Below are 23,766 nucleotides of genomic sequence, written 5' to 3' on the forward strand. Positions count from 1 at the left end.
TCCTGGATCCAGGAAAACAAAAGTTTGCACTTGGAAATGTATATTTCTGCTCTTAACTCGTCTCCAGCTAAAAAAAAATGCACGTTACTCTATAGGCATGACTTTTGAATGATATTTACTCCACTTGCTGTTTTTATTATGCACGATACTGCAAAGCCTTATTTTAACAATGGTGCCATGCAAGTTCACATGTTTATTCTCTTTTACCAGCTACTGTAACTTCATCACCATCTACCATGATCACTACTAACATGACTGATACTAATAGCACCGATAGCCCAAAACCTGGTAAGAAAACCCATCCTATAATTTATCCTTTTTATCAAGTATCTCCAGGGTCAGAGTGTAGGGTCAACCGAAAATAGAATGTGTCCATACATCCATTATCACACCTAAGATATCTACTGTATATGTATCTATTGTATTTTTGTGTTTTCAGGATTGACAAAATGGTTTGTGTGTAATATTGCTATATAATTTAATATTTTTATATTATATATTGCTATTGCGTGTTACTTTTTCGAATTATATTTGTATTTTTTTTATTACTTTAAAATTATTTCAATTATTCTTCTGATTTATCTTCTGAACATTTTTATTTAAATGATTAAATTGTGGAAAAGACGCCCAAGGCAAATTATAAATTGTCAGGAAATAAAACATGTATGAATCAGGACTGGATACAAAATACATTCTATAGTGTTGATGTAAGTAAGTTTTGGTTACCAGTCAGCCAACAAGAAGTAACCTGAACATCAATTAGTTTAGCAAAGTCAGGGGGGGATTAGTTTTCAAGATTCTGGATGGCAAACCAAGGAAAAAGTAGAGCAAGGAACGACACAATATTTCTTAGAGTAAAAAATTCCCATTCATTTTAACAGGATTATTTTTATTGTGTAAATCTAATGCACTGTTTTGGTCCTATTTCTGCCCTGGTTTTGCAGCCAAGAGATTTTAATACATATCCCCCCCCCCCCCCCCCCCAAATCTCTATTTAACAAATTGACTTTTTTCTGGTTAACGGCAGTTAGATCGCCTTGCTACTTAGATGACTTGCTCAAATATCTCACTTGAGCCTTCCAGAAATGTTGGAGTATTATGTCTAAGCAACCTATTTAATTCCTACATTTGTGACTAGGTAATGCTGACCTGAATATGAAGAAAGGGTTTGTTTTAGAAAATCCTGTTACTGTTGTGTTGTGCCTAGGTGAAGCATTTCTAAATGTATTTAAGACTTGATTGAATTAATACGCAATTTCCCCAGTGAGTTCTTCGCATAAAGTCGTATTAACAGTACTTTTCAACACCCATTTTGAATAAACAAAGTTTTGTTAGTTTTTAGTGATAAAGGGGACAGCAACAACCTGCAACACTAAATGGCTTACCCATTAAGGTGATATCTCAATGGTGTCTAAAACCATGCAGAGTTGTATTGATGAACAGGGGTGTATGTGCAGAGGTAGATATGTATTACTATCCTTATCATTTTTGCATCAGTAACAGCTTCTTTTTAATCCATTAACTGTATGGTATAACACATGCAGATCTGCAGGAACTCAAAGTTCCTGCTGCATTTTTCATCAGAAAGAAGAGAAAAGCAGTCACAGCTTACTGGACACATTTGCAGATACAATTGCAGGACTCTAAAATAAAAGGTGTAAGGAGCATAGGAATTATCTCTACCCCTATCGTTTGGCCTGTGAAACAAAGACCTCAATCTCCAGAGAGAAGTTCTCCAATGAAGGACCAGGAACCAGAGATGAAATACACATACACAGACAATTTATTTTTTATGCCCACCCAATCTTCCCCGACACTATCTGCAAGTCTTAAAACTACTACAGAAAGTGAAAAGAATGCAACTGCAGCAACTCAGTTCACCCATAAAGTTGTCCCAGGTCATTATAATAACTCAGCTGCAGGTAACAATGGTTCAGATCAACTGTATCCTGTCTCCAGCAAAGAGGACGTGTTTTTTCAATTGGAGACAGAAGGTTCTGGGACTGAACGTGGTTGGAATTTTGTTTCTGGCTTGAAAATGTCAAACACCTATTCGAAAAGCACCACACAACGTACCTATTTGAGACAAACATGGGAGTCACCATGGAATTCTTACATTCATCACAGCACTACGTCACCTCGCAATAATGAAAAAGTAACTGTAGGGCTTGGGAAAGAGCAGAGTAAAACTGCATCTGATTATTTATTTCATGACCTTTCAAACGAAAATACCTATCTTCCTCAGTCATCTACAGTTCGGTTTCTTCAGGGTTTTTTTGTGTCATACAAAAGTATACAGTTAGATGAGTTTTCAGCTGGAAATAGGATACAACTGTCAAGTTTGTTGGCCACAACAATGGAGGATGGTTTAGAGTCAATAAAAGCAACTACCATTAAAGGCAACAATGGTGTAGTGGCTGACAGACATGCTACTCTTCTAACACCATCTACTCACGCAGCACATGTTATGGAAAATACCAAAGAAACAAAGACCTTTTTTGAGCCTGATGCCAGCCCATCACAAACATGCATGCCTTTTCAACACAGCACTCTCTCAACTAATTTTGCATCTGTCATGTTAAGAAATAAACACATCCATTCAGTAAACCCACAAGACAAATATATTACTTTGGCAAATTCCCCCGTATGTAATGAGCTCTCTGATTGCACTTATTTACAAAGTGAATTTGATGACAGGAGACATATATCCACTTTGCCAAAACAGGAACCTGGAAGTATTCCAGCTCTCACAGAAAATATGCATGTGTTCCTAAAACCCTCCCTAAGTACGAATTGGCAAACACAAGAAGTATTACCCACAAAACAGTTAGGGGAAGCAGAACAAAAAGTGCTTGATAATGAAATGTTAATACCACTCGATTATTCCATAAAGCCGCAAAAACTTGATGTGGAAGAAAGAAATGTAGACATTTCAGCTTCTTTTACAGCAGGCTATGATTTACTGCATCCACAATGGAGCGCTCATTCATCACATGCAGATTTTTCTGCTACTTTGACATCAAGTTATGGTGCACTACACCACCAATGGAAGGGATACACGTCATTATCTTATGAAGAATCCATAGGGAACTTAAAATCTTCCTTTAAGGGACCTAATTTTACACCAACTGAAAGGCTTCCATTTGACAGTTCCCCTATTGAACCAGTTGTTAACCCTATGAAAACTGCAGGGCCCAATATAGAAGAATATGATGCTGAGGTAATGTACTTTTCAGGGGACAAGGATTTTTTGGAAGCAGAAAAGTTTTTTTTAATCTCCAACATCCCAATAATTGGAAGTTTAGGGGGTAATAAAGGATTTTCAAGGGGCTTGAAATCAGAATTGACAATTCTTCCCACAAAGAGTGTGCATCTTAATTCAGCATCTTTTCTTTCTTTTTCTGTCCCACCAGAAACGATGCACATTGATTTTCCTTCATGGCATACCGATTCAATTTTACACACAAATGTGTATTCTTCAATAGAACCGGAAAGTTTAGCAAACTTGGCAAATTTGGTGCTTCCTAATGTGCAAAATAGAAGTGAAGTATTTTCTATAAATGAAACAAGCATAATGTATCATACCATGAAAATATCAATACAGGGGTCTACTGCTTACCCTGTGTATTCTAGTAACATAGCATCTGAACATATGCCACGTGCAATAGAGAAATTATTTAATACAGGATCAATCCACTCAAGTAAAGAACAAGCTATTTCTAACACAGATTTTTTACAACCTCTGAGTAGTTTTGAAAATACAGAAAGATCTTATTTAGAGAAACATATAGGTGTTCCAACTGTAGGCACTTATAATGATACTGCAATAGAACCGACTCATATATCTTTCAGGACTTCTGATTATTCAGAGATAATGCTCAGCAGATATGTTGCCACACCTCTATTGACACAAACCTCTGCAATCCATTTAATAGTTGCAGGACCTACCATGGAAGATAGTCTAACCCATGCTGAGGGTAAAACCCAAACTAGAAAAGTGTCTGACTACATTGGCACTGAGAGAACGATCATGTTACAAGGGCGACCTGGCTGGGAAGGCGGTACCTATTCAGCGTATAATGAAGAAGATGCCAATGTCATCCGAATGTCTGTCAAAAGTACTAGCTCGCTGCTTGGCACACAATGGTATCATTGGGTGGGTTCGGCCTATTTTGAACTACCATTCCGTTATGAAAAAACAGACGACAAAATGTCTCAGATGGAAACGTTGACGGCAAATACAGCAGATCAGCTAATTGCTTCTTCTTTTGGATTTACTGATTACTTAGAAACTAACACTCCTACCAGCACTATATCAGCAACAAAAACCACAAAGGATGGACAAAGCACAGATCAACCGTATCCATCTACAGTACAAGGAAATTCCTTCAACCGAACTGATCCACCATATATTAGCTATGCAGCACAAAATCCAAGTGTATGGCCAACAACAGTCCTTCGGCCCTGTGGTTGTGATTCCATCAGGGAAGTGGCCTGTTTGTGTGGACAGGAGGTTAACAGCAGTATGTGAGGATTTATTATTAGTTTTAGATATCAACCTGACCCTTAGTGCTATTAATTCTGCTGTAGTTTGAGATGGATTAATTAACATAGCTATCATTTTGCTTCTTGTAGACAATTAGATCATTACAGAATTTGAATATCTTACATTTGAGTAATTTTAGTGCTGTGGAGGAATGGGAAGGGGAATTTATCTAAGTCGGCTTTGGGTTTTTTCCCTGTAAAAAAAAAAGCATAACTTTTCCACTTTCATTTTTCACATTAAAAACAATTTGATATATTTTATTGGTAAAATTGAAATTCCAAATTCAACTCTGATAAATCCCCCAATAAATAATCTATTTTCTAATCGATACACTATCTCTTAGCATAACTAATGAGACTCCAAGGAGACTGCAATGAATGGGAATATAAATTCTTATAATGATACCTTAAGCTTAAAATGTTTGATCTCTCCATTATAGTGTGGTCTTAAATAAGCCTTTGTGCCCATATTTACTAAGCGGTGCTATTCCATATGACACCTTGACGAATGTGAGGTGTATAATGGGCCTTTATCGGTAGAATATCATTGCTGATAAATGAAGAAAGAATAATGAACATCGAACATGAACACCAAATAATAACTTATTGGTTTATTGCTACTACATGTATAATACAATGTTTTAAGTTGTTCAATTATGTGGGACAGCCTTTAAAAAGCCACTATACCTTGTACATGCTGATGTTTCCCTAACATGAAAAATAATTGCAATCAGATTTAATTCAGGGAATGTTTCTCTCCTTCCTAACTTCCTCCAATTGCTCTCAATTATGAAGGTTTAGGGATTAGTCACTGTCTGGACCGGTTCTTTAGGAATTTTTCCTAGAAGAATCCCGTTGAGTATAAATGTAGTTGCTCTGCAAAGCTCATTTAATGCACATACGTATCATACTTAATCATTACTTAACTTTTAATTGAATTCACTGCTAAAGCATGCCTCATTCTTTTACCTTACGGTTAGAATGCTGACCTGATGTATTCACGAGTGACCTGCACTGTAATGATGGGATTAAATCATAATTTGGGACATATTTAAAAATATCCAATATTTATTATTTAAAGATGGTTAAAAAAGGCTTTCATTGAATATGTGTACAGTAATTCCCAACTGAATGCACAGTAAAATGAAGGACTGACAAATTTCAGTACACCAGTGGAGTCAATTTGGTGGATGTCTGTACATAGCAATGGAAACATGCATGACTAGATATGATTTGAATCTCTGTGGCAAGATGCTGAGTTGAGAACTTAATTCATTATAATTACAGCTAAAACTAAGACTCAAACTTTGCTGCAAGTTACACATACTGTAGAATGGGAGATATCTCCCTTTAACTCTTCAGTGCCAGAGGAGCTTCAAATACACTGTTGCATTGGCACAAAGGACAATTATGATTATGTTTATTAATCCTGATATACTTGTTTATTCTCAGGAGCAATAAAATGAAATCTAGGTTTGGTCAGATACAGTGCAAACATATTTTATCTACAGTAACTGTGCAAAAAGGTCAGCCAAAAAATAAAGTTACAGTTAAAGATCAATTTTTTCTCCACATACAGTTTGCACATAAAGGCACAATGTTGCACACTTTTTGGTGCTTCTATGCAGTCTCCTCAGAGTGTTCAAACATGTCCAGTAGCTGTATTGTACTATACTAATCTTCCCAGTCCCAATGGCATGCTTTCATTGATGCCACCTAGTGGTACTGTAGGTACAGTATGATGATTAATCATTCGTACAAGTTTTGAAGGTGGATGATTCTTGTATAAAAAGTGTCTATGTATATGCCTCCTAATAAGTTAATCAAGGCGCAGAGCTCTAAAACATTTTCTCATCTTCTCCAAGTATATGACACAACGCAGATCATAAGATAGGGACGTTTAGGATTAGAAAGATTTGGTGGAGAATTTTGATGCACTCAACATAGAAAAAGATGATGCACCCAGATGCAGAAATTGGTATCTTATTAAAATCTGTGCATCTTCTAACTACTAAAATATCCTTATTAAGACACTCAGGCCCTTATTCTGTATGGTGTGATAATGCAGATGACGTGCTATCGCAGGAAAAGTCCCATTGACTTTAATGGTGCTTTTCATGTGAAAGCACATGCTGCGCTATTACACCTTACAGAATGAGGGCCTTAGACACGTTTAAGATGCCTCGCTCTGCTTCAATTATTCTCCACGGTGTTCCTTTATACATCACCTTCATTTATGTATGTTACCTGCTTCAGTGTAATTTTGCACTGCAGGATTTTCCAGCACTAAATGATGCTGGGATAGTGGATTTATATGAATTTATATAATTATCCCAATGAACAAAATCCTTGGCCAGTTAAAAGATGTAAATACAAAATTGTACTAAGCCGAGCAAGCACAGAAATAGTACTAATGATATATATATACTATATATATATATATATATATATATATATATATATATACACACAGCTCAACCCCGTTATACCGCGAATCTGGTTATTACGCAATGTGAGCATGGTTCCCAATAATATGTAGTACCCCTACCATGCCGTTTTCCAGCCTCTCCTGCTGTTCCCTGCTAAGGTGACCAGGGCTTGCTAGCTGCCTGCGCCCCCCCCCCTCCTCCTCGACTTCAGCGTCAAATGATGACGCATGGTCACGTGATGTCACGTTGCCATGCCAACGCGACATCACATGACCCCTCATCGTCATTCGACGCCTGTTACCATGGCGATGCGTCGCTCTGACGCTCTCCTATCTCCAGCCACTTCACTGATTTCTCCACGGCAGGAGCACATCGACAGACCCCGGTGACCTGCGGAACAGCGTGAGTAACTCATTCAGTCTTTCATTTCACCACGGACTGCAGCACACACACACATACAGACACACACAAACACACAGGGAGACATACTGTCTCTTTAAGGGAACTGGCTCTGATTTTCCTCCCTCTCCTGTCAGCTGGAAGCTGACAGCAGAAGCAGGGAGAGGAGAGAGCTGCCAGCTACTGCCAATGCCAGGTAAGTCATGCATAGGGGTGTCGCTGTGACGCCCGATCTGGGGCAGCTGAGAGAGTTATCCCAGCTCTCCCCCTCCGGCGGCCGCGGAACCCCTGAGGGATGCAATTCTGGTCCAATTTTTTTTTTAACGTGAGCCACTTATAACGCAATGTGCTTCTTTGGATCCCAAGCACCGTGCTATAACGGGGTTGAGCTGTATATTATATATAATTTTTCTTTTATTTCAAATCTTTCTCACTTTACTTGAAATAGCTGCCACAGGGATCACTATTTAACAATAAAGTGATGGTAAAATAAACTACACATGAGATAATCACAGTGCTTGTACACTATGTTATATTTCCAAGACACTAATAGTAGTAAGAGTGAGTAGTGTACTGTAGGTGGAGTTAGAGTAAGCAGGACGTGTTTGCCCACACTTTCTATGTTTCAGTGTTAATCTTTCTGTACAGGTGGGACATTTTATAGGATTTCCATTACCGTTTTCAACTACAATCTTGATGCTCAAACACAAGTCCAGCAGACAGTGTCAGACTGGGTAAGTGGGTTTACTTTATAAGTTCAATTATCAGTGTGTGAACAATAAAGTGAAGCTGTGTTTGTATCAGATTACATGGTTTCTGCAATTACCATTATTATCTGTTTTTTTCTCGATAAATTATATAGATATAGCCTATATTTTGATATATAAATACATTTTATATACACATTAATATTTATTGTGTAGCCTTTGTAAAACAAGACTGGCATTATAGAGGAAGGTGTATCACACGATCCAGGGGGAGCATAGGGAGAAAAAACATAAAAAGGCTCTAAGTGCAGATGTTTAAACAGTGCTGGGAGTGTCTCTATAAAACTTGGCTCCTGTGTTATTCCTACTCACAAGAAGATTATGTTTTTCAGGCAATTGAGATTAATATACTGATACATGTGTATCACTGGCTTTCAAACTCCATGGGATATACCTCAGCGAGAGGGGGAGAGAGAAACACACATAGTACAGCTCTGACAAAAAAAATGACCCTTTATCAAAAATCAATAAAATGCACACTTACAGTGTTTCAAAGTTAAAACAGCATTTGCAGCTATAAAAGCTAATTGACGCGGCTTGGATGAAGGTATACACCGTCTCTCACCACACCGTCCCCGTCTGGAGCTCCGATCCGATCACCCCCTCTGTGTGCAGGTGGCGCTGCTTGGCTTCCGGTCGCGGAACAGTGTCGTCACTTCCGGTCGCGACACGGATCGTCGGTGCGTATGTGGAGTAATCAGGAGTCCTCTTCCCCAGCAGCGTCACGTTGTAGGTGGTACAGCTCTACGCGTTTCGCCTGTTCATTGGATCGGCTTCCTCAGGAGACACCAAGCCGCGTCAATTAGCTTTTATAGCTGCAAATGCTGTTTTAACTTTGAAACACTGTAAGTGTGCATTTTATTGATTTTTGATAAAGGGTCATTTTTTTCGTCAGAGCTGTACTATGTGTGTTTCTCTCTCCCCCTGTCGCTGAGGTATATCCGTGGAGTTTGAAAGCCAGTGATACACATCTATCAGTATATTAATCTCAATTGCCTGAAAAACATCATCTTCTTGTGAGTAGGAATACCACAGGAGCCAAGTTTTATAGAGACACTCCCAGCACTGTTTATACATCTGCACTTAGAGCCTTTTTATGTTTTTTCTCCCTATGCTCCCCCTGGATCGTGTGATACAAGTTCTACTCTTTGGGGATAAGTGAAAGCAACCCCACCAGAGGGTTGAAGCAGAGGGAATATTACATTTATTTAAATTTTTCACTTGTGAGTCATTTTATTGCACTTCTAGATCACATCTTGTCACTTGATATACTGAGGACGTAGCGCCTTTTTTAAACCTTTTTGCTGCACAATTATAGAGGAAGGTGCCAAAAGGATATACTGTGTTTAACTAATAATATACTCTAACTGGATATCATTTTGCAACTGTAAACTATTCTCTAACATTGCACTTCTAACTGAGGACAATATAATGACTTCAAAAAATAGCAGCACATGGTGGCTGAGATGCCACAATCAGCTAGAATAGCGCACATTTACAACAAATGAAAATCCCTCTTGTGAGCACATTCACATGCCTCAGACAGGTCTGCTACCTGCTTTTCACCATTGTCTCTTAGCAAAGAGGTGCGCAAACTGGGGGGGGTGCTCGCCCTAGGGGGGTGGGAGATTTTTCTGGGGGGGCACAGGTGGTTGCAGAGGCCCCAGGCTCTTCTCCAAGCTCTTCCTCAAGGCATTTAAATTAAATGCCGGGGGATTGCTCGAGGCCTCTACAACTCTATACTTACCATGATTCAGATGCTCTGTGACGCGTCGCCATAGCAACCCGGGGTCATGTGACATCACACGCGTCAAATGACGCCACGGGTCACGTGACGTCACATGACCCCCGCAGCGTCATTTGACGCAGCTCTACGGTAGGGAGGGCGGTGCGCGAGCATCGAGGCAGGGAAAAAAAGGGAGCACAGCAGCGAATGTTTGCGCTCTCCTGTCCAAGCACACAATGCTTCCAGTGCAGCCATGGAATTTGGGATATGACAGGCAAATGAGCACACAGATTTACAATAAATTAAGCCAAACAGACCTTATTCAGACAGCCCTGAACAAATATGTCATCAATCAAAGGTCATTGTGGAATACTTGGACAGAGTAGCAAATAGCCCTGTAAGCATCAAGAAACATAAGTAACAATGATATTAACTAGTCCAAATACTTGGCTTCGTGTATAATTTCAGTGTTGTTTCTAGGCATTTAAATTATTTTATAAATATATATTATATTACACACTACAGTAGACATTGACACCTGTAATTTTCTTTTTGCTCTTAATTATTTTGTGCATTTTTTTTTACTCTTTCCTCACATTTTAATGTTTAGCAATTTTGGTCTCTCCTGCACCGGAGGGTTTAGCAGAATTAAATCCCTTGGTAATATTCATCAATTTTTTGTACAGTTAGCTATCTTAATAGAAGGACTTAAAAAGATTGTTATAATACCACTTTTCATACCAGTGCTTCATTTTCTTTTTAGTTGAAACAGACATTCCAGAACTGGAATTACACTGTCTTTGTACTAAATATGAGGTAAGTAACAATTTAATAGCTCATGTGAATATGTCCCATTAAAATGATATAATGGCTTACATAACAATTTATAGTATTAATAGTGATACACTGAACCTCTTTTGCTATAATTTGCACTACGGTACATCCATACGGGTCTATTTGATCATGCACAGTGAGTACCATCTTGTTCTATGGATATAAACCTTAGAGACAGCCATTATTGTAGTTTTATTGTGGGAGCTTAACACTTTGCACTTGCCAATTATTTAATATTGAGGTACTGAATCATCTTGGCAAGCATATATGATTTGGGGTATTTAGTACCTGGAATGGTAGCACATCATTAAAATCCATATTTAGGGGTAATCTTTAGAGCTCAACACTGATAGTCTTCATATATATATATATATATATATATATATATATATATATATATATATATATATATATATATATATATATATATATATATATATATATATATATATATATATATGGTTTAACATGTTTTGCTGCTTTAATGTATTCGGGTAAAAATGTTGCACTGTAATGGGTGTTTGTTACAATTTAGTGTTTTACAATTGAAGAAAACACCCATCTGAAGCAAAGGTCAAACTTAGCTTGGTTTATGATACCGTACCTGTAGGTGGTAAATATACAGTATAATGAAACGTGTATCCACATAATAAATCTTTGCTATTTACAATGTGTATCCCTGGATTTCATTACTAATTACCTAGGGGCTTTAACCAAGTCCCAACATACAGTATCGTACGTATGCTGGATGGCTAGTTTAACATAATGTGATGAATAGAATGCATGTAGTGATTCTCATACCTATTATACATTGCATTTATTCTAGAGAGTCTGTGGAGAAAAGGGAGGAGTAGGGGGATCTTAGCTGAAGTACTGTAGGAAGTCCTCTATCACAAAAAAAGGAAGAAACAAAAGTTAACAGACATTGACACACAAATATTGTGAGTGGCTTCATAACGGTCATTGTGACACAGAACTGGAACATTTGTGTTGCAACCAGCAAAGGAAAACATGGTGTGCTCTCACTTCCTCATCCTTCCAGTTGTGTGAAACTCATGACTATTGTTCTTTCTAAATACTTAAATGAGCTTTAGTTTGAAAACGCATTTTTGGGACACAAATACTTTCTTAATATCGGTGTGTGCACATTACAAAAAAAATCCTGTAGCTCTGTTGAATGAAGATTTTTTATTTTATTTTAGTAAATTGAATAATAATTTAACATTAATGATCATCTTAAAATTGGCATCCTCGTTTGTAACTGTTAGTAATGAATTTCATGCTATATTTCCATCTTAAATTGATTTAAGTTGATCAACAGTGCAGTCATTTCAGAAATGGGGTTCATAGAGCTCAGCAGTGAAAAGCAGGTGTTCAGTAGTAATATCAACATAACAATGCCCATGCTATTTGAAAGTCTAAAAAGAAGAACCAAGTATTCACTAGCTATGAATAGGATTCCTTGTCTGTCACCTGCAGACTACTGTGTGATAACTTTTCTTTTGGGCAAGTGTTCGGCAGGATGGAGTTTTGCCTTCAGTTCTATTTTGACCATAACATTATGTTTGTGAACAAGCAAGGCTTTAACAGAACCAGTGTTTGTTATAGCACTGTTACCCTTTATTAACGGGCACTTGAATGACTGTTAAAATTGTTTAGGAAAATATTCTAGTGCCTTACAAATAGAACGAATGGAAGAAAACAATATCTAGAGTAGCTTCTACCACAACATATTGATCATTCAAACACATAACCTAAAAACCTATCCACATTTGAGTGAAAAATCCCTCTGACTTATTACCATTTTTATGTTTGATATAATCTAAGGAAACACATATTTAAATTTAAAGTAAAGTTAGCATGTCATCAATTACATGACAAGAACCACAGTCTCACTTCCTTGTTTTGTTTTATTCATTAATGGCCACCTTCATATTGTATATAATTTGCCTAAGCTTTACAAAGCATATACCATTATCATCATCTACTCTTCCTGTGCCCAATCTTTACAGATGTGGGTCATAGGAATCTCTGTACATCGTTATGTTCACCACCTCGTAAGACTTTACTAGAATCCCTCATCTAATTGTTTGCAGAGACACATGTAATCTATCGTTTTGATGGGCTGTCACGTTAATGAAAAAAGACTGCATGGTCAGTCACTGTATAAGTGCAAATTTAGTAGAGTATGGTGATATTGTAAGCTCTCACGAGCGGGGCCCTCATTACCTTTTGTATCTGCTTGTGAATGCTTGTCCATATTTATATGCAACTGCATATGTAATGATCAAACCTTTGCATCCCGCGGTACCGCGCTGCAGAATATGTTGGCGCTTTTACAAATGGATGATAGTAATAATATTACACCCTTCAAATGTTCTTCTCTACCCATGAGTCCACACTGTAGATGCAGATTGGACACCCTTCTTCCTATAGAGCAGTGGTTCTCAACTCCAGTCCCGAAGGGCCACCAAGAGGTCAGGTTTTCAGGATATTCCTGCTTCAGTACAGGTGACTCAATCAGTGGCTCAGTCTTTGACTGAACTACTTGTGCTGAAGCTGGGATATCCTGAAAACCTAAACTTTTGGGGGTGCTTAAGGACTGGAGTTGAGCACCCCTGCGATAGAGCTCACTGAGAAACTAAGGCCTTGAATATACCAAGAGCTGCAGGGCGGCAGCGCTATTCTGTGGTGTCACCGTGTGCTGCTGCCGAGCAGCAGCTTGATTATACTGGGGAGACAGGAGAGAAGAGTAGCAGAGGAGGCGTGGCAAAGGCGTGGCCATGAGCGGTTCACCCTCATTGGCTGAACCCCTCATGTGACGCGACCGTCGCCTGCCCAAAACAAAATCCTCTGTCTCCTCTCCAGTCTGCCGCCCGGCAGCTCAGGCGGCACGCACGTCGCTGATGGCATAGTCAGCTACATAGGATTTCAACAGTTTGTTTTTGCACTGCTGGCGTTTTTTGCTACAATCACAGCCTAAGAAACCTGTAACTCTGAGGTCTAATACAGTGGCGACCTTTTAAGATTGTCTACATTATACTGAAATGGAAGAGTGGACACCACAGTAGTGTTACCCCTTTCGCTTCCACAGCAATGCGTTACAGGTCCCTCAGGCACAAAAAGGGATCAATAGGCTAAGCAAGGCCGTCCCATGAAGAACTCTGGTGCTGTTTATGCTGTGCTTTTCCTGCACATGAGAAAATGACACTTTTCAAAATGACTTAATTGACAAGAACATGCCACTGTCTTTTTAAATGCTACAGTGCAAAGTGGAGAGAGTGTTGCTGAAATTTTTGGCTTCATTACAGCAATCACCAAACCCATGGAGAAAATGCCATATTTATACATATAGAGGAAAAAAATGCTCTTTTCTTTTTTCCGTGGTTCCCCAGATCCCGCCAGCATGGCCGGCTTTTGTTAAGTTTGCTAAAAGTCGTTAGGGCGGCAGAGGGATTGAGGAACTATTGTTATGCAAAACAGAGCAGAGTACAATATCAATTCTGTATGACAATGATCAGTTTTTATACTATGCTTTACTTTTCTCCCCAGCATTCAGCAGAACCACGGAAGACATGTCAGGGACACGCAAACCATCAGCAATAAAAGGTAGTCATGCAGATACTATATTGAAAAAAAAGATTCTGTCTTACTGTATCTCAGTATCAACTTTTATACAGCACATATTGCAGAAGATCGAGGGCATTATCTTTACAATTGTGCCTAAATGTACATTTATGTTTAGGCATTCAAGCAGTGTGTGTCAGCCAATCAAATCCCTAGCTTCCCAAGCTCAACGTAATAAAATGCATGTAATGCAAGTAGTAAGTGATGCAATGTTCGGTCCCATATCATTTATGGCTCTTCAGCCATATCATAACTGCATCCATCTTGCTTATAAACGAACATGATCGGATTCTTTTGTACCGTACTGCAGGGCCAACATCAGAAATCGTGGGGCCCAGGACAAACATTCTAAGCAGCCCCTCCCCCCTTGTCGACGGTATTGCGAGCCGCCCCCTCTCTCCCCCCCTCTTCCCATGTATTTCTCTCCCTTTCGTCTCACCCCCTTTCACACCCTCTCTCCCGCCTCAAATGTATTTCTCTCCCCTTCGTCTCACTCTTACGTCCTGTTTTCCTCACACCCCCTCTCTTCTCCCTCCGTTAATTACCCCACAATCACTCATTCCCTCCCCCTCACATAATTCCCCCCATAAGATATATACCAAAAAACATCCCACCCCCAAATACATATAAAAAAATCCCCATCCCCCAAATATATTCAACCTCCCCCACCCCACCAAATGCATACGACAAAAACACCTACCCAATACATATAAAAAAACAAATACAAATTCCCCCAAGACCCTGAATACATGCAAAAATTCCTCCAAAGCCCCCCAATACATATAAAATACCCCCAATACATATAAAAAGACCCCTAACCCCAAATACATGTAACAAAGACCCCCACCCCCCAATATATATTAAAAAGACCCCAACCTTCCCAATGCATATTTTAAAAAAGCCCACCCCCCAAAACATATAAAAAAAAGACTCCCACCCGCACCCCAATACATATTAAAAAGACCCTCACAATACATATAAAAAAAGACTTACCTTGTGGATGATCAGGCCGGGTCCAGTGGATGTGGGGGCCCGGTGGCCGGCACTGCAAGTTGGGCTCGAGCTCTGGCCAAGCACGGCTACGGGTGATCTTGCGGCCGGACCCCAACTCTCCCCTCAGCAGCAGCCTGCATGCCTCTATCATTCTGTCCCACGCCAAGCTTCCGACAGGCCTCCTTCCCATGCTGTCGCGCTGGAAGCAGAGAGCGCTGATGTCAGCGCTTCCGGCGCTGTGATGTCAGAGAGGCCTGTCGGTTGGGACAGAGGGATAGAGTCATGCAGTCTGCTGCTAAGGGAGAGCCGGGGGCCCGGTCGCAAGAGGACCGGCAGACCGGCCTGGCCAAAGGTTGGGCCCAACTTACAGTGCCGGCCGGCTGGGCCCCCATCTTACCGGGCCTGGGACACCAACCCTGGCAGAACCACCCTGTTGGCGGCCCTGCCCTACTGTAATAACATAGAAATAATATCCTTAACTTTATGGAGGAGTAATGTTCTCCTGCTTAAAATCAATATTTCCATGTGTAGCTCAATATTTATCAAAGGAAAGAATAAATGTTTTTTTTTTTGCTTTATCAAAATGGCTATTTTATTTTTTTACACCAGCAATATACCGTTTTTGAAACAGGGAACTTTTGATACATCACACCTTCTGCCTTGATGTGGTTTAAATGTGCTCTCATTTATATAGTGGCAATCACCAAAGTTTTTAAGATGCATCACATCCTGGTGACAAATATCATTCTTGCTAATCTTGCTAATATATTTATATAGGCTTTTCCGTATCTCAAGTTACAAACCAAAAACTACAGTTCAAACATACATTTTTATTTATTACTGACGATTTAATCCCTGGATGAGACAGCAATATACTGCACTCCAGCACTGAAGGAGTTATGTTTGCAAGGCTCTTCACTTGGCACATTTCCATTTAACAAATCAAGCTGAAATCTAATTGCTATAAGGCATTCTTTCATAATTTGAAAACAGAAATCAATGCTGCCTATTTTTTTCTTTCTGTTATCCTACCTAAACCGGGAGGTTCCCTCAGACCTGCTCTGTGTTGCCAAGTTGTCAAAGGAGTCTCCTCCCACCCCCACCTCCATCTTGGATACAAAATGGCTGTGACTCGCTTTGGTGGCCAATAGACCTTCTATCGATGGGCTCTGTGGCAAAATTTGCAGTTATTTTCTCTTACCAGTACAATAAAAAAAAGTACAAATATTTCTGGAATTGGGGTTGTGTGGAGGCCAGAGAGCAGCTCTGGGGGGGACACAAGGGTTTAAGTAATAAAAGTTATTTAACAAAAATAATATTGTGGGCCTGCAGTTATTGGGTTAATAGCAAACTATTTTGTACAGTGAACACAAAAGCTGTGCACTGTATGTCTATTTCTGTATTCGTATTACTATGCAGTACCTGCATGTTTAGTTTATTGTCTAAATAACAGCGAATTCATTATTTTGCTGCTCCTTTATGAAAATTAACCTCACATGGTAATTTCTTTGCAGCTTTCAGGTCTTGGCCCTTCTGGTTTATAACAACACCAATAACATTACATTAGAAAAAGAAACTATTCACGATAAGCTCCTAAGCCATAATCAAAGCATAGGGGATGGACTGAGTCTTCAATCAGTCAACGTTCAGCCAATTGGTAAGTTCATCAGCACTTGTGCGTGCAATTGTAGTGGGAAAAGTACCTAGAGATTGGCAGCGAAGCAATTTGAGATGTAGGACGGGAGTCTGGCCTTACTTTCCTGTCTGCGGATTGAGGACCCAGATAATGTGATGCCATGCAAGGCACTGGGTTGTAAAAAGTGGCAGTTTCAGGGAAGTATTTATAGGTATATTCTTGCTCCAAAAGAATAGGGGTTTGCCTAAGTGTAATGGCTTGATTCCTTCCTGTCTCCAATAGCTGTGTTACTAGGGACACAGATAATGATATCAGATGTGAGAGTGCATTCAATACCTGGATTCAAATGTCAATGCTATAAAGCATTGGCTCCATACTATGGGACACAGCTGTGATCATAGATTATATGTGAAATGTAGGAGAGTAGTGTTCGAAGACATGATAGTGATTGTCTGGTGACCGTCTCACCTATCCTTTAGCACTCGCATTGTACGGTAAAATCTGCATTTGCTTCTGTGTCTCTGTTAATCATTCTGTTTTGCTGTGTAGTGTATAGTATCTCTCTCTCTCTCTCTCTCTCTCTCTCTCTCTCTCTCTCTCTCTCTCTCTCTCTCTCTCTCTCTCTCTCTCTCTCTCTCTCCCCCTCTCCCTCTCCCTCTCCCTCTCTTCCTCAATCTACCTCTCTCTTTCTTCCCTCATATGACCCTGCAAGTTTGTTTTTGCGAACATTGATGTTTTTCCTTATTTTTTTCCGCAAAATAGATATCACATTTCACAGAATTTGCAAGTTTTTACTAACATTTTGTACAACTTTAAAGAATATAGATTTGATGTAGGGGACCAACATTAGGGTTCTTTATAGATGAAATTATAGTGCACAAAACTTTTGAAACATCATTAATTATTATGGCTCTGACATTGATTTGTTTCAGAACAATGTGAATCTGAAGCAGAGCCACCTTTGTATGTCTGGCCGGCTACTAAGCCAACAGTGACTCGGATAATCCCGTGTAAGAATAACCCTGCACAGACCGCCTCAAGGACGTGGTGAGAAATACCTGGAAAATAAGTGAATAGTTACAAAGAAACTATACATTGAGATCACATACCCTATTAATGATTGTTTATTGTCAATAACAAAAGTAACTTGTATATCACTTAACATTTTTATCTACTGTTCACCATGATTTTTATGTAAAGTTAGTTACTAGGTAGATGATTTATTTATTCCAGGCATTTCAAGTCAGAAAGCTAAGTATTCAGCACCCGTCAGGGACGTTTTAATAATATTCTCCTTCTTCTTAGCATTTTAGGTGTGCGCAACTATACTTCCTATTGGGGACATCCTGATCTGAAAAACTGTACTGGTAAGTATGTACATGTACAATGAGTGTTTTAACCCCATACAGTATATCAACAGATGAAGTACCAAGCATTGCATTTAAATTCAGGAAGTTGCATAATGTTGCATAACTATTTTTATGATGATTGTTTTTCTGAAATATATGTGTGTGTATGTATGTATGTATGTATGTATGTATGTATGTATGTATGTATGTATGTATGTATGTATGTATGTATGTATATATATATATTTACATGTTGCTTTCATTATCCCACGGCTAGTAGCTAATTTTCTGTCTACAGGCTGTCAGCTTCTGCTTTGCCCACACTCGAGTATTGCTGCAGTCTGTTCCTCCCAGCAATTTCACACACACACACACACACACACACACACACACACACACACACACACACACACACACACACACACACACACACACACACACACACACACACACACACACACACACACACACACACACACCTGTGTGTGTTTTTAAATATATATATATATATTATATATATATATATATATATATATATATATATATATATATATATATATATATATATATATACACACAGTATATCATCATCATCTTGAGTCCTTGTCGATCAACTGTTTCTTGCAATATATTCAGCCCACTAACATTTTAATCTGTGAGTGAGTGAGTATATGTATATGTATATATAAATACAACTGTAAATATTCCTGTATATTCATTTGCATGTCTTAGACAGGACTGCAACCCTGTCTTTCACCATTATCACCCAGCACACAGCACTTCCACTACAGCAAGGGATTCTGGGAAATGACATGCAAATGAGCACACAGTGCCACCTTTTATCTCATGCTCACATTACATGAGCAACCCTTAGCCAATGCATGCTGCTTTAAACACAGCTTTTAAGCAAGGGCTTGGGAGATGCAAAGCCAGTAAACCCACTCACAGACATGTTTCAACCTTGATGGGTATCATCAGTGTGAGGTTGGTTGCTGGCATTTGTTCAAATGAGATAAGAGTCGGTAATCACCACACTTATTAAGGTTATGGTGGGTAAAAAATGTGACTAAAACCCTCCACAGTAAAGCATAAAGCAACTGTAAATATTCCTGTATATTTACTGGCTTTGCATCTCCCAAACCCTTGCTTAAAAGCTGTGTTTAAAGCAGCATGCATTGGCTAAGGGTTGCTCATGTAATGTGAGCATGAGATAAAAGGTGGCACTGTGTGCTCATTTGCATGTCATTTCCCAGAATCCCTTGCTGCAGTGGAAGCGCTGTATGCTGGGTGACAATGGGGAAAGACAGAGTTGCAGACCTGTCTAAGACATGCAAATGAATATACAGAAATATTTACAGTTGCTTTATGCTTTACTGTGGAGGGTTTTAGTCACTTCTTTTTACCCACCATAACCTTAATAATATATATAAATATATATATATATACAGATGCAGCCACCAGTATTAAATCACTTGCCTGGGTAAAAACTAAGGCACATCACAGTAAATGCCTCAACATTTCTCTGACATTCATAATGTCCCATCGGATTAACACAGAAGGGGGTCCCTGCAGTCCCGGAGCGTCAGAGCAGCCTCCCTGACTACTCGCAGCCCCCACCAGAGTCGCACCCTTCCACCGTAGCATCCCCTGTAGCCGTCCCCCGCCGGCAAGCCAGGAGGTTAAAAAAGGGGGACCTGGCTACAGATATATATATATATATATATATATATATATATATATATATATATATATATATATATATATATATAATAAATAAAACACAAAACGTTCAGGGCACTCTATCTGGGCAAGGTAAGATAAATAACTTATCTTTGTAGATCAGGGTGCTTGCAATGCAGCCAGGATTTATCAATAATATATCAGGTTTAATTCATCTGCAAGCATCAGGGGGTAAACACAAGAAAAATGGAGCAACGTTTCGGACCTTCCGGTCCTTTCTCAAGCCCCTACATATATATATATTCTTCTGTTGGCTCACCAGAAAGAGGCTGACATAGGAGCCATTCTAATCTCTGAGAAGGGATAAAAGGAAAGAAAATGTAAAGGTAGACTAAAAATAGTTGACCCCATGTGTGCATTTACTGGTGGGAGAGGGAGACAGACATTGAATTGAAACTCGCACCTAAAAACATTACATTCTGACAGATATCTGATTATGGTACAACCACCTTACACTAACAAACCTGAGAAACAATCCAATGACAAATCCTACTGCATAAATAGGCCATCCAACACCAACACCAACGTAAGCAGTTTAATCTTCAGGCCACATTATGCCACTTATGTGTTGGGTTTGCTTGTCAAGTCACACTGTTTACGTGGATATTCTCCTACACAAATATATGTGTGTGCGTGTGTGTGTGTCATGCTAGAAATCTCCTTCCAAGAAGATGTGGAATAAAAATGCACAAGATTGCTAACTGACTAGCATTGGAATGCAGGAATTGTCGTCAGGAAGACAACACAAACATATGTTTTTCAGCTAAAAATAAGAGGGGTCTCCCTCATAAATAAGGCGAGTTGATTAGTATGGTATGTATGTGTATGTATTTAATCTAGTATTTCACAAGCCTTTCATAAATGATCCATTACACTTAGATTGCAACAATTCTTTTTACTTTACAAAAAAGATGTGCGAAGGTTTGCGAAAATTATTACAAATTGTATTAAAAAATGGCAAAGGTGCAAAAGAACACTTTGTATTTTTATCTTTCCTAAAATATAGAATCTTTCTGTTTATCATGGCAAATAGCAACGTTTTAAATTTTTGATCTCTACTAATAGTCTAATGACTTTTGTATGTTTTATTTTTGTGTAACCTACGTCATTGCAAATAAGAAAAGGCATTCAAATTCCAAATTCTGTTTTCTTGCTTTTCCAGAAAATGCAGAAGACTTAGCGAACCAACTTCTAAATCTCACCGGGAGTGGCCAGGAGCTGTCACCAGAGAAAGTTGATGATGTTGTCCAGACACTTAAAAAGATAGTCAATGACGCTGATATCAATGCTTATCTGGGTTCAACTGTAGTGAACGTCTTTTCTAATATCTTAAACAGTTCAGACAATGCATTGGCAAAGTCCTCTTTCGAGTAAGTTCTTCCCTGTACATTACTGATGCCTTCTAATTTTGAAATGTTTTAAATGCTCATTGTTGTTATTGGATGCTTGTACATATCATAGTCCAGAGGTTCCCAGTTCCAGTCCAGAGGGCCATTAACAGTGCATTTTTTAAGGATACCCCCTGCTTGAGCACACATGGTTCAGCCAAAATGATTGGGCCACCTGTGCAAATGAGAGGATAAGCTGCACTGTTCATGGTCTCTGAGGACTGGTGTTTGGAACCTATGTGTCATAGTCCATCTTTCATTGCTCTCTATATGGTCTATATTGTACATTTGGGTTGAGGATAAAACTCTGTTTATCCTTTGTCTGTTTTTTTTTTTACATAGTACGAACTGTGGTCTGCAACTGGACCTTTTTATTTTCAGCGATGGAAATCCCCTGGTTCCAGAGATATTTACAAATATGGCTGTTGGTGTCAGCCAGTAGAAAGCTGCATCGTCATGGTGCCAGTGTTGTCGCTTGCTAATTAAAGGGTTACACAACAGCAATATTTATTTCTGGGAACGGAAAAAGGGACAGCTAATAAAATTGTATATAAAATATAGTGAGTACCAGTATAAAATAAAATAAAAACCTAGTAAAGAATTGCTGCTTTAAAAGGTTTTATTTCATGTAATGGTCAAAAGAACCATTCCCAGTGAGTCTGACAGATGTGGCGGACGTTCTGGCACACCCATTATTGTGCGGGAATGCACTAAATTGTACAATTTAGTATGCAAATTTTGCAGTGCTGTAACGTAAAAAAAACTTGTAATGCATTATTGTGTGATAACGGGTGTAATAACATCTGCTATATCTATACCATACAGTATGTTTGCATCCACTGGTACACAAAATTAAGCCGGAACAGAATCTAATAATATAGACACTGTTTTTTATCTTATGTTAACGAGAGTTTGTCTTCCTATGCTGAATTAAGTACAAATAGTAGTGTTAGTACAGTTGTGAGTTGCAGAGTAAGCGTGTACTTCAATATTACTGTAGGTGATACCTTTTTTTATTTGGACAAACAAAAGATATTATAAGATATTATAAGACAAGCTTTCTTTGTCTTATAATAGCTATTGTTAGTAGAAAGAAAAGGTATCATCTAATTCTGAAGTATTCATTTACTCTTCGTATACTAGAATTAGGCTACGCTTATAGTGCCGGAGATGTCAGGCTACGGTCGCTGGAAAAATCAAATTGAGATGACTTCCAGCGATCGCGACCAAGCCGTCGCTCCGTCAGTTGTGATCATGTAAGGCTCTTTAATAATAATACATGCGCAAAAACACATGAAAGTATGATTTTGGGAATAGCACAAAAATGGGTATCAGAATCTGCAGCTAATCATGTTTTGGGTTCCTGTAGCTTGTAGCTTGTAGCTTGTATTATGATACAAGAGGTGGCATAACCATTGTTACGTTTGAATACCAAATGGATCTAAGTAAATGGATGTGCACTTGTTTTTCGTACAATATAATGTGTGTTCTCATGTATTGTTTGTATATTTCAGAGCCCTGAAAACAATTGAGGCTTTGGCTTTAAAGATTCAGTTCTCTGGACCGTCTGTCAGTATTGTGTCACGCAACTTGGCCCTGGGAGTCTCCAAAGTAAACTCAACCTTATACAATGGCTCGTCCTTCAGTGTTGCTCCTCAAACCAATAACTCTGATTTTGAGGTAAATTAGTATTTTCATGTTTATACCCCTTGTTAGAAAGACAAACTCTACAGAAAGGCAAATATGAATCCTTATTTTGCCCCTCCTAACGATGCTATGAAGCCATCTTCTCCTTGCGCAGGACGATGTGAGCTTTATCCATTTGTGCTGGGCTGCAATCCAGAACAAGAGGAAGACGGCTTCGCAACCTATTCGCGGGGAGATTTGTATTGCGAGATGTGTGGAATATTGGAATGTTCTTTCAGAGGTTATATAGGGGAATTCTAATTATCAGAACCTGTCATTATTTTAACATGCTTCTCTGTTGTACTGTGCCTTCAATCCAGTATGAAAGAGAGCAGTCATTCAGCGACCTATCTCACTGACAAATGTATAGTGTCTACAACTGATGCTATCAGAGGAGCAGTTAACAGCTCCTAAAAACTATATATATTTTGTTTTGCTGGTAAAATAATTATAAATAAAATAATAAGTGGGATCAGTAGTGGTAATTGTGCATTTTATAATGGGTTTTGTTCACAAAGCAAATGTAACACTGTACAGTTGAAAGTGCAAATCAATGCTCAGTATTGATTTATATGATAGATTATTCATTTTCAATGGAATAATGTCCTAAATATTAGCAGCTTCGTTATCATGCAGCAGATGGTGTT

At 38.8% G+C, this 23,766-nt stretch overlaps 1 protein-coding gene across 8 annotated transcripts in view; it reads left to right on the forward strand.

The window, feature by feature from the left end:
- ADGRG6 (adhesion G protein-coupled receptor G6) overlaps nt 1-23,766 on the forward strand; it is a 147,213-nt gene that overhangs the window by 97,420 nt on the left and 26,027 nt on the right. For 5 of the 8 annotated variants that reach the window (XM_075597108.1, XM_075597111.1, XM_075597110.1 and 2 more), the window contains 10 exons: nt 211-288; nt 1,545-4,523; nt 8,022-8,107; nt 10,630-10,682; nt 14,253-14,309; nt 16,835-16,977; nt 17,889-18,003; nt 18,262-18,323; nt 21,208-21,415; nt 22,948-23,113. In XM_075597108.1, coding sequence (XP_075453223.1) covers nt 211-288; nt 1,545-4,523; nt 8,022-8,107; nt 10,630-10,682; nt 14,253-14,309; nt 16,835-16,977; nt 17,889-18,003; nt 18,262-18,323; nt 21,208-21,415; nt 22,948-23,113 — 3,947 coding nt within the window. The remainder of the gene's footprint in view (nt 1-210; nt 289-1,544; nt 4,524-8,021; nt 8,108-10,629; nt 10,683-14,252; nt 14,310-16,834; nt 16,978-17,888; nt 18,004-18,261; nt 18,324-21,207; nt 21,416-22,947; nt 23,114-23,766) is intronic. The other 3 variants (XM_075597115.1, XM_075597113.1, XM_075597116.1) reach the window with 2 other exon arrangements.

This window comes from Ascaphus truei, chromosome 4 (assembly GCF_040206685.1).
Source record: "Ascaphus truei isolate aAscTru1 chromosome 4, aAscTru1.hap1, whole genome shotgun sequence".
NCBI lineage: Eukaryota > Metazoa > Chordata > Amphibia > Anura > Ascaphidae > Ascaphus > Ascaphus truei.